Here is an 11,799-nt window from a genome sequence, read left to right on the forward strand (position 1 = left end):
CCTTGGTCGTCATATAAACTCCTTGAAACCAACAGATGGACTTCAAGAAGTGTCTGTGGACAAATCCTTAGAATATAACTCAAGGCAACCATTAGTCCATAGGGATTTTCATCAATTACCAAAACCACACATGGAGAAATATGCTCTAATAGGTACTAGCACCCATCATTGCCCGTGTGGAGGAGCAGACAACAAGGGAAGAAGGCGGCACGGGGCCAGTGCGGACTACGTAGTCCTGGTGAAGCTGCGCACGGGCCGAGAGGGACCGGCTCCGACGTCCGCCCTGCGCCGGCGCGGGATCTGCAACAATGCTCCAGATCCGTAGTTGTCACAGGTGTCCACCTTGGACCGCTCCAAGACGACGCGGAGGGCGAGCTCCTCTTCATAGTCGATGTCGGAGTCGGAGCGGCTGTCGGAGCTCGACAATGTACTCGATGGGATCGAAATCGGAGAGCGGGAGGAGAGGAAGGACAGAGAGAGAGTGGGCTAGGGTTCGGAGCGAGGTGCCCGGAGTGGGTTTTTTATGGGATAGCGACGGGTTCGGTAATGAGCTAGGCCTATCAGTTGGGACGTGGCGGACGCACCCGAGCATGACGAGACCGCTACATATCTGCCCTAGATTTGGGCTGGATATGAGTGGTGCTGGTTAGCCCGGGCGTTTGAGGCGGATTTGAGAGGTCTGGTTGGGTTGCTTTTTGTGACCGGCCACTGACCGGACGGCTTTCCCGAACATTTTGTGATGGGTATGAGGGTCCGGTTGTAGATGCTCTTAGGATCCTTATCAAATAGCTAATCCGGTCACGGTTTGAATCTTGTATATCAGTTTGGTACATTCAAACTGTGGCATAGAAATAGGATTTGGTTAGAGCATCTACAGTCGTAGCTTCAAATCCAGCTCTTCAAACGCCCGTGGACATACGTAGTGTGTCCACGGACATTGACCAGTCACGCCTCAAATAATGCATTTTATAATCGGACACCTCAAATTTGATATCTCAAATTCATACAAACCACGCAACTACTACGTCCAACTACTCCATCACTACTAACATGCCATCGGACTACCAAATTTGGCATGTTTGACTATGGTGGACATCAGCCATGGCTGCCCTTGCCTTTCCTAGAGCCCTTGTCGTCCTTCTCGTCGAAGTATGGGTCGAAGACGTAGTACGGATTGAGCCGGATATGCTCGTCATCAGAGTTGTCCTCGTCATTGCTCACCTCCTCCACCTCATTCGATGGCATTCTGGCCATTTCACGGACTGTCTGATTCCGCTCGCGGGCGAGGGCGCGCGTGTTCCTCCACTGCCATTTCTTCAAAATGCGAGCGCGGATGGCTTCCTCCTCTGCGGATGTTCGTGCTGCCGCATCAGTCGCCTCCGCCATTTCCTCCACGAGATAGGCCTCGGTGATCCTTATCCTCTCCTTCCTGCGGCGGGCAACCCGTTCCCGGTGGGACTCGAAGTCTGACGGACCGATGAAGGGGAAGGAGAGATTTCCCGCCCGCTGTGATATTCATGATCCCGCCCCAGAGGAATCGAGCGCCCACTGAGTGGACGCTATGGAGTCATGGCGGACAGATCCTGCCATCGACCGGGCGTTGTCCTCGCGTGAGCAACGGAGTGCAATGCAAACCGCCACTGCCTCCTCCATTCCGCAGGGGATGACCCCTCACTCGATGGATACGAACTGGTCGGAGTCGGATCCGCTGCCCTACATGCCGGAGAAGGTCGGAGATCACCGGAGGAGAGTTAGTGTGGCGGATGGGAATGACATGAAGTGGCTAGGGTTTGGTTCGGCAAACAAATGAAGACGAATATATGTGGGGTGGACGCAGGCCAGCTGGGCGCGCCCGAGCGTGCCCGGATCCCTTGCATTCGTCCTATATTTGGGCTGGATACAAGGGGCGCCGGTCAGTCCGGGCGTTTGAGGATCATTTAAAGGGTCTGGTTGGGTCATGTATTTATGACCGGTCCGTGATCGGGCAGCTTGACCGGACGTTTGAGACGAGTATGAAGAGTCCGGCTGTAGATACCCGCCCTTGTGTGTACATATACCCGTCTCACCAATTAATACAATTGCATTGAACTCTCCCAAACTACAAAATCAACTAATATTCACGATATGTTTGTCAACAGAAACAAATATTGGAGATGTGAGTTTCAATGATAACCCGAATTTGTGACATCGTACATGCTCATTCCTTTTCTTTACGAGGGGTACATGTTCATTCTTTTAATCTACTAGAATATTTTTCAAAGTTCTTGAAAACATTTACCATGGAATTTTGGTGACCGGTGCACCATTTTGCACAGGATAAGCACTCTTGGACGTCAACCCTCCGGAGAAAAGAGAGTGAGATTCTCCAAGCGTGATGTCCAAATCTAGTCACGTCTAAATTATTATGCTTGTATCATTGTTTAATAGCCTTTGATGCAATGCAGACAAAGACAAAGGCCTCATTCCTGTCCACTGTGTAATTCGCTTTCCTTGATCCTCTTTTTGCTGGGCCAGGGTCGACAAATGCCATATACATCAATACCATCATCTGAACATCAACTGTGTATGAAAGTGATGGGTTCAGATCATCAATGCCAAAGGTATCACCATCTATCATATTCAGACTCATCATCCACACACAAAACAATTGCATCCAACAATCACCTAATCCTACCGATTGACCAACAATTGACGATTGCCGGAAGTTGATGACTTCATTTGATGGGGCGATGATTAATCACTGTGCGTGAGAACCTAACATAATGGAACGTTGGCTTCCCTTTTTAGGACGTCATCTTGAAGACATTGGGATCTGGTTCGCGTTCTCCATGTGCTTGACGCTCAGGTTCTTGCGTCGCGACTTGTGCGGCAACGATGATGGTCGCAAGATATGCAAGGTTGTGGCTCGTCTTTGTCCTTGACAGTCGGCTTGCTCCTGAGCGTGAAGTCGAAGCTACGGTGTTGCGGGGCGACACGGCGGCAACGATACCAGACGACGGGCGATGCAGATTGTTGGCGGCAGCCATGCTTCTATTCTCCTGCTATGCACGTCATCAAGGTTGGAGCTATCTGGTCTTCGTCATCGCCGGTCGATTGTTTAGATTTGGTCAACCTGGTTCTCGTGTGTCGTTCGTTCCTAGGGACCTTGATGGGTCGTCCGCTGAAGTCGAAGTCGAAGTCACTTTCTCGAAGAGAGGCGATAACGATGGCATTGCAGGCACCCATGACGGTGTCCTTGCATCGGCGGTGTGTGTGGGTCTTGTAGGTGCCACGTCGGTCGGGTGTCCTTTTTAATGAACGTGTTATAAGAATTTTAGCCCAGTTTTATGTAAATTAGGACAACACTTTTCCCCTCTCTTGTAACAGTAAAGACTGTCATTTAATAAAGTTGCCAAAGTTATTCCGCAAAAAAAAAGTCGCCAAAGTTAAGAGAGAACAATTTGGAAAAAATAGCAGAGGAAAGGAAAAGTTATGTCACTAACCTAAAAGTTTAGGTATTGCAGGCAAAAATGCTAGACATACAAAGAGTTACATAAGGTTAGACGCTGACTAGGATTCTTTCTTTCTAACAAACCACTCCCCCCCTCCCTGATTTTCAAGGAGGATGGAACCCTCATCCTTCTTAACCTTCAATCAAAATTCACATATTTGTAAAATCCATGTAAAGTTATGGATGACACCGAATCTGCCGGAGCAGTCTTTTGACACCTTGGTACTAGTGTTTATACTGTTTGGAGATAGCAAACCAGCTTACCAATCCTGTTGGAGATGCCCTTGTTTCCTGAAAACTAGCGCAACGAAATCGTTTCGACTTTTCCGAAGGTCGTGCAGCGCAGTGCTGCCTGCCTGTAGGTGCTCTTCTTGGTTTGATAGAGCCTGGCCGTGGCGTGTCAGCGGTGCTCCTCGTGCCGGTCCGCCGGTTCCGGCGAGGCATCCCGAGCTCTTGTCCCCTGGTGAAGACCGTGCTTGGAGCTGGACGGGACTACGCACAGCGACGCGGGCGGCAGACTGCACTGCAGGGCTTTGTTGAGGGAAGCAGTTGTGGTGTCAATTAGTATTGTCTTTGTATGTGAGCATTGCATATGACCATGATGCTTTCACCTGTGATTGGTTTTACTTTACGGGGTGCATGTCCCGATTGCCGATGCGTGTACGCTGGATATGTGGAAGACAAGCCAAGGCTGCTTCTGGTACTTGGCTCTTTTTTGAGTTGTGACCGTGACACGGATAGCCAATGCCACATGCCCCTGCTTGTTGTTGCTTGTGAGCCGTCACCGCTTCTAGACGAACAGCCAAGCCGGTCGCAATGGGTCGTACCGTATGGGCTCGAGTGTAGCGTCGGCGACAGACGCGCCGTTTTGGCTGTCGTTTTGCTGCTGCTTCCGTGTGATGATCACGACAGTGGCAAGGCCAAACTTGGTTCTTTCTCCTTCATCTGAACCTGGTTTGGTGGCTTCAAATTTGGCGCTGCGGTTGGCGTGCACCGCACATTTTCAGTGGGACGGGATATATCCTGATCACTTCACGGCCAGGCAGAAACCATGGATCAGAAGGCTACGTGCAGGTTCGGAATTGCGGCCGGTTCTAGTGGACAACTGGACATGCCACTCTCCTTCTAGAAGAGCATGCATGTTCCCTGGAATGCAGTTAGAAAGAATGGGCGCGACACAATGGGAGGATCCCATCCTCGAAAGAGTAAGGTGCACGAGGAATCTAAACCTGGGAATGGTTATTAGAAAACCGGGTGTAACAGTTCGGTTATTACTTTGGATTTGGTTGGTTTATGTTTTATTGGGCTGAGCTTTTTTTAGTTTGGTTTTGATTTGGGTATGTGGAGAAACCAGTTTGGGTATAGTTAGTTATGGGTTTAAACCGTTTGGTTATAAACGGTTATAAACTATGGGTCCAAACCAGTTTCTAGGCATTGGTTATGTGCAATAACCAACGATGACCAAGAACGAATATCTTTGATCCATATGCATGTTGTAATGCACTGTGTAATTATGTATTATGGAGAAATCCCACACAAAAATCAAAAGTGTTTGCTTGTGCTTTGGCTAAGTAATTTTGTTTTAATACACTTGTTAGTGAGCTATTCAGACGTGGGCATTTTTTTGCCTTTTGTTGTGTGTTGACTGTATCTCAAGAATAACTTTGTTTTCAAACTGTTGTAGATGCACTCATGCCTTTTCTATCTCATTTGCTTCTTAACTTATCAATTTATGCAATTATATGTACGTTAAAGCAAACTCATAGTTATGTATTGGTTTTAAACCCACGGTTATGTATTGGGCTTAAGTTGATTTGGATGGAAAAAATAATGGGTTTAGTTTTGGTTGGGCTGAAAATGACATCAAATGGGTATGGTTTAAGTATGGTTTTGAGAGATAAATGTATGGATATGGTTCAAGTATGAAACCATTCTCAGGTGCATAGTTTAAAAAACCGGACCGACAGTCGGAACAAAAAAACCCTGAACCGACGCCCCTTTTGGTTTTAAGCTAAAAAGGCCAACCTGCAATTGGACCGGAAATAACTATGTAAACCGGCTGGTTTTTGCAAGAACCGGAGGTATAAAACCGACGGTTCTACCGGTGCCGCACATAAAAATAGAAAAGTAACCTGTGTCAAAGGGCATTCAAACCCAGGATGCTAGATATAATTGTGTAAGCTGCTTGGCCCAATAAACATCTTGGCTAGCCAACTTTTTTGTCAAATTCAAGTAAATGATTGTATTTTACATCCATTTAGTACGACACTAGTACACAAAATGCATTATTTATGGTATGAAAAACCAGACATCAAACCGGTGAATCGGCGGTCCGACCAGTAAAAACTTGAACCAGTGGGCTCGCCAGTTCGATCACCGGTTTGGTTTTTTAAACTATGGAAACTGGGGGCTCTTGGCTAAGCAGAAAACGGGTGTAACGATTTGCATTATGGCGACAAAATTAACTGTACAAAGTACAATGTCATTCACAGGAAAATTGCGAGAGAACTCTACGCGCACCCATATACCTTTACCAAAAAAGTGCACTGGGGGGTTCAGAACCTCGGATGCACATTGCTGAAATCTGCAAGGCTATAACTTCCGGGGTTCTTCAGCTAGGAGGTTCCATCAAGCCTGGCGACACAGACATGTCCTGTAAATAAAATCTAATACTCTTTGGTCTTCTTCCGCAGCTCATTTAGCTCCGTCTCAATCTCTGTGTCCCGGAAAGGGCTGCCGGATTTGCTGGTTGTGGTTGTTCTACCCGGAGGAAGCTCGCCTTTCTGTGTGTGACACGAAACTGAGTCATTTTTTATGGAATGGGTGGCATAAAAAGGATATAGCACATTCATTTCTGTATTTATTACAGCTGGCTGGCCATTTTTGCATACTATAATCCGGTGAATCAAATTAACAATGTCAAAAGCAGACCGGTTTTTCATCTTTTTTACTTGAAAACAACTATTATTTTGAGTCCTAAAATGAAGAAACATACCAAAGAGCTCCCGGACAGTTCTTTTCTCATTTGTGCAAGATCATCGTCAACCGATGTTGTCTCAAGCATTGCAAACTGTGCACAATTAAAATACTGCGGTCAGATCTTATTACCACAATGAATATCTTTAGAAGTTACTCCCTCCATCCCATACTATTAGAATGTTTTTGACACTACACTAGTGTAAAACGCTCTTATATTATGGGACGGAGGGAGTACTACACACTCCAGATTTACCTTTCCTTCTAGATCATCGGCTCCCAATTGACCAAGTGCCTCAGCTTGGGATTCCATAGTCATAACTGACAGCACAAAACATGTAGCTATTCGTAAGAATAAAATGTAAAAATAATTTGTCACAAGATATCACTGGTCGGCTTGCTGATAACACAGCCAGTAAGAGAAACTAGTGGCACGTGTAATTTCCCGACCAATAGAAGACACATAACATTCACCACACAAGCAAGAAGATTAAAACATAATTTACATAGGTAATACCCATAACAACTCAAATAGGAGATGATTCAACACGTCAGTCAAAATATTCATCATAAAAGGCTAGATTCTGTTGAAGTTAATCAGCCTTTGTGCAAGTGGCCAAACTATATACCGCAGAAAACTAGATGTGTAATGTGACCATTCAAATGATTTTTGGCAACAACAAACAAACATCCAGATGCATTTTGTTGATTCAGCGGCTGGCAAATTTGACAACTTATGGAGGAAAAAAAATACCACTATCTAGTTCCAGTTGCTGGCTGATGCGTTTGAATATTATACCACTGATAGTTTGACGATATTTTGAGGTTAAAGTCTCTATGGGTCATTAAGGTTACTGAATGAGTACTCTAGCACCTTTTGAGCATGCATCTGGCCATATCAGTTTATTTATACTAAATATGCAAACAAGTGGGTACTTCAAATGATAAATAACACTGGTACAAGAAAATCACTAACGAGGAAGGTACCTTTCTCCTCCATCTTCTCAAACGCTGACAGGGCACCACTTGTATTCACATTCCCCAGCATTTCACTCACTTTTGTTGCGGTCCTAAAGAAAAAGCAAGGGTAATTATCACTTAACAAAACTATGAAGTAATAGGCGCCAAAACAGAACCAACTTCAATGATGCATACTTTGCTGATTGAGCACGGGCTTTTAGGGTATCCTTTTTCTGCTTGGCCTCTGCTATCTTGCTCTCAAGAAGCTACAGAATAGCATAATATACATGTTTAAAAAAATATGAAAATAAAGCCAAAAAATACAAATAGGTAGTACTCGCCCTGTGAGGCACATGGTCCCAGAAAAATATAAATTTGTATTCAGGAAAAGAGCATTCCTGCAGTTAAAAACTAGTAATAAGCTCACCCTGGTATTTGAAACAAGATTTTCGACGACACTCTTCTGCTGATCAAGCTGGGCCTTTAAGGAGCTTGCATTTTCCTAAGCACACAAACACGAAACATAACTGTAACATGAATTTAGCATATGAATTAACACAAGTTGACATAAGATGTATATAGCCATACATGTTATTGCGAGTCAAGGAGTTGAAAAGCACAAATGTATAATGCAAACATTCAATGGGAGTTGATTCTAATAGCAAGTTGCAATTACACTCTAGTAACAGTGTGACTGAGCAGACATTTGATCCAGCACACCAGATCAACTTAATACTTACAGCATATGATTTGCGCCGTTTAAGGGCTTCACGAGCAAGATCCTCTTCACCCTTTTGAAGAGCAAGTTGAGCCCTCCGATACCTAAATTTAATAAAAATAGCATTGTAAAACAAACAGACGACACAGAACAAATGTAAGCTTATAGTTACCCATACATTACCAGTCAGCATCAGCTTGTTCGGCAGCTTTGTACTTGTTCTCGAGCCTCTTTTGAGATGCCAAGACCTTCCAAAATTAAAACCCATGTTATCAGGTTGAATGCAACAGAATATTGTACAATAGGCTAGTATTCCCATTTTACATCTATATACATGGCATCCTCTGTGACAAGGTCCTACAGAAGCTAGAGATTCAAACAAACAAGAAGCTGGTAATACAACAGGCAGCTAACCAAAACTAGCATCAACACCACAATCTTTTGTATGATGAATGGCAACAACGGCAGAACTGAAGGTTAAAAATGTACTGTCACCGGTGAAATTTTAGGATTATAACAATAAACACAACAAACCTGTGCAGTGGCTTGCCGCATCTTTGTTAAATCATCATTCATCTCCAAGACTGCCTGATCTAGGATCTTCTCAGGGTCTTCAAATGAACTCAGAATTGCATTTGCATAGGACTAGAAAAATCAGCAAGGCACAAGCACTTAGTTAAATAAACACAAAACTGTGCTACTGTGCAACGAAATATTGACTGAAATGGCCTTACTCACCCTGACAAGCCTAGTTAGTCTATCAAAGAGGTTACTCCGTATGGCGTTGCACTTAAATCTGTTGACATTTGATTGGCGTACTTGCACAGCTCGAAGAGAAACTGCAGAGGATGTAGTCAATTAGAGGTCCTCGACATGGCTATGGGCTGATCACCAAATAACTAGAATATGCACTTCGATAAGTGTTCTACTGCAAACATATTAATGTATGTTACCAGCATCAGTGACTGTCTGAGAATGTATGCGAAGAAGATTAACAGGCATGATAAAATGTAAATATCTGGCATGCTCTGATAGTACATGATATAGCTTGTAGTTGGAACGCCAAATTAGCGTGCAAAATGGCTTCAGTAGACAGCTATGAACATGATATTGGAGGTCAGTCCCCTCCGTCTCAGAGCAAGTTCCACGACCATAAGGAAACAATAATCACAATCTCCCAAACCTTAGGATCAACCTTCCATTTGGATCTCTATGTTAACATAGGTGTACTCACTAGCAAACCGAATCAGCAGCTACAAGTTTATTACAGCAATCTCTGCCACGAAGCACATGAAACATGGCTGGAGCAGGACACGAGCTCGAGAAACGCACCGCTGCCGTTGAGGAAGGAGGTCCTGAGGGAGGCCGAGCGGAAGCTGGCTGTGGACGGCGGCGTAGCGAGCCTGAGGCTCGTAGGCGGGGCCCTTATCTCCATCGATTCGGGGCGTAGCGGAGGACCAGATGGAGAGGAGAGGAACCCTAGAGTTGCAGAGCCTAGGATTTCAGAACCTACGAACCATCAATGGATGAAGCAAAGAGGAGAACGTGCAGGGGAAGCGTACCTGGAGCTCCTGTGGTCGGAGATGGAATCGTTGGGGCTTGGGGTCGCCGGAGACGGGCGGCGCGGCTGACCTGACAAGGGGGAGCGCTTTTGGGTGACGCCAAGGTTTGTTTGGTGAATAGGTTGAGGAAACGGGGGTGTTGTCGCAAAAGTGGCTGGGCCCTCTCCACCGCCTCGATCTGGACGATACACGCTAGATCGGACGGCAGACGAGCGAGCTCGGTGTGCGCCGGGACATCACGCCGTGAAGTTTTTCTTTTATTGAGGCAAATCAGGCAGTGAAGTCAGTGTTTAAAAAAATTATACTCCATTTTACACGGGCCGGACCGGGCAAAGACCCGCCTGAAAATGCCAAGGCTGGGCCTGGGATGATGCCCAACAGAACACATTGCCTTAGCCCTTAGCATTCTCGAGATATTCTCATTTATCAAAAAAAAAAATATGAAGATATTCTCTAAAAAGTAAAAGCATTCTAGAGATATTAATTTTATTTGAAGTGGATGAATTATATAAAAGTTGGAGGAAAGCTTCAATTAGAGTTATGGCAGATCACGAGAGAGAGGTGAACATCATGGCTTGAACGCCCTCGCAGCAGGTTTTAGCGCATCTGACTTTCTCCCATTAACGGAGAAAGAATAACACTAAAGCTCACAGCTTGATGTGGCCCATGATTTACGAAACTATCGGACACCATGTTGATTGGTTGTTCCGCCCCACCTTCCTCCCACCGCCCTCTCCCAAGTTGGGTGCAATATTATAACACTTTTGTCTTAATAAAGGACGTGAGTTCTAAAATAATAATGAATCATTGTACTATTTGTATTCCATATAAAACCCAATTTAACATGTATCATGAGGTTATCATATTCACGTGTGAAGCTTCTGTGGCAGCGTGCATCAGGACGGGTAGCATAGATACCTCCATAAACAACGCCTTCAGTACGATTTGTGTTCAACCGTTGAGCCACTATAGCGCCTAAGCTATAAGTTTTATCATTATAAAGAGCTTCACGCAAGACCGCAAGATCTGGGGAGCTAAGAGCCCCAGCTTTCCCACGGCCAATCAAACATTTTCCCACAAATAATGAGAGATACCGAAGCACGGGAAAATGTACACTAGCAACTCTAGCGCAAGACACTCCTCCCTCCTCTCCTACATCAATAGTATCAATGAAAGCCTCCAAGTCCCGTGGACGAGGTTCATGAATATCCCCAACATAAGGTAATTTGCAAACTTTGCAAAAATCCTGAAGTGACATGCGCTGGGGGATATCATATAACTCGAACTCAACCATAGGAGGACTCTTTCTTGGATACTCCCTCCGTTCCTAAATAGAAGTCTTTTTAGAGTCTTCACTAGTGGACTACATACAGATGTATATAGACATATTTTGGATTGTAGATTCATTCATTTTGCTTCGTATGTAGACTCCTAGTAGAATATCTTAAAAGACTTATATTTAGGAACGGGGGGAGTAGAAATTAAAGCTTTGCACGAAAATATTAGTGAGGAGGAGGTATTGTGGATACTTATCTTCAACAAATGCGGTAAGGCATGCGTTCTCCACCAAGTAATAAAAATCCTCATAAAGACCGGCGACACGTAAGAACACATCGCTTGGCCACTCGTACGCTCGAACTTCTGCAACTCGGGGGACCGGATACTTGGGTTTTTTCTTCTCATTGTCATCTTCCTTGGGGTCACGACTTGAAGAGCCTCTTAGGAACCTCCTCATCTTTTCTTTTTTCTTTCTCTGAAAATTTCTAATTTTTTTAGTGACTCAAAAGAAAAGTGAACAAGGCTCAACAAAACTCATAGCAACTACTTTTACAAGTGCCTAGAAGCCATATCATGCATCAAAACTACTTGGGACCAACTAAAATTAACATGCAAAGCTCAAGAGCAGGGTCGCCAAGGCACAATAGTATGCAACAAATAAGGCACTAGAGCAAAAACTAATTGGACCAATGGAGGAGTCACATACCAAGGAACAATCCCCCCAAAACAGTTTGGTGAATGGGGCTTTGCACAAGGAGATCGAAAAATGCAGCAAGACGAGCAAGAACACGGGTTTGAGCTGTGGAATGATTTTT

The 11,799-nt window shown here is 44.8% G+C and overlaps 1 protein-coding gene across 1 annotated transcript; it reads right to left on the reverse strand.

The window, feature by feature from the left end:
- Nucleotides 1-5,908: 5,908 nt before the first annotated feature.
- On the reverse strand, nucleotides 5,909-9,820 carry LOC123445134 (probable membrane-associated 30 kDa protein, chloroplastic). The gene is made up of 12 exons (XM_045122074.1): nucleotides 9,707-9,820; nucleotides 9,477-9,623; nucleotides 8,883-8,983; nucleotides 8,679-8,789; nucleotides 8,328-8,392; nucleotides 8,167-8,248; nucleotides 7,854-7,928; nucleotides 7,622-7,692; nucleotides 7,454-7,536; nucleotides 6,723-6,787; nucleotides 6,486-6,560; nucleotides 5,909-6,273 (listed from the first exon to the last, which is right to left on the reverse strand). Exons 2-12 carry the CDS (start codon nucleotides 9,577-9,579, stop codon nucleotides 6,157-6,159), a joined length of 948 nt encoding a protein of 315 aa, XP_044978009.1. The 5' UTR covers nucleotides 9,580-9,623; nucleotides 9,707-9,820; the 3' UTR covers nucleotides 5,909-6,156.
- Between the last annotated feature and the right edge of the window lie 1,979 nt (nucleotides 9,821-11,799).

This window comes from Hordeum vulgare, chromosome 3H, assembly GCF_904849725.1.
Source record: "Hordeum vulgare subsp. vulgare chromosome 3H, MorexV3_pseudomolecules_assembly, whole genome shotgun sequence".
NCBI classification, from domain to species: domain Eukaryota; kingdom Viridiplantae; phylum Streptophyta; class Magnoliopsida; order Poales; family Poaceae; genus Hordeum; species Hordeum vulgare.

Bases quoted from the DNA above. Each gene is read 5' to 3' on its own strand.
- LOC123445134 (XM_045122074.1), bottom strand. From the start codon at position 9,579: ATGGAGATAAGGGCCCCGCCTACGAGCCTCAGGCTCGCTACGCCGCCG. The intron at 8,984-9,476 runs GTGCGTTTCTCG...CATCCTCTGCAG, and splicing joins CTCCTTCCTCAACGGCAGCG to TTTCTCTTCGAGCTGTGCAA. The intron at 7,693-7,853 runs GTGAGCTTATTA...GCTATTCTGTAG, and splicing joins ATCTTGTTTCAAATACCAGG to CTTCTTGAGAGCAAGATAGC.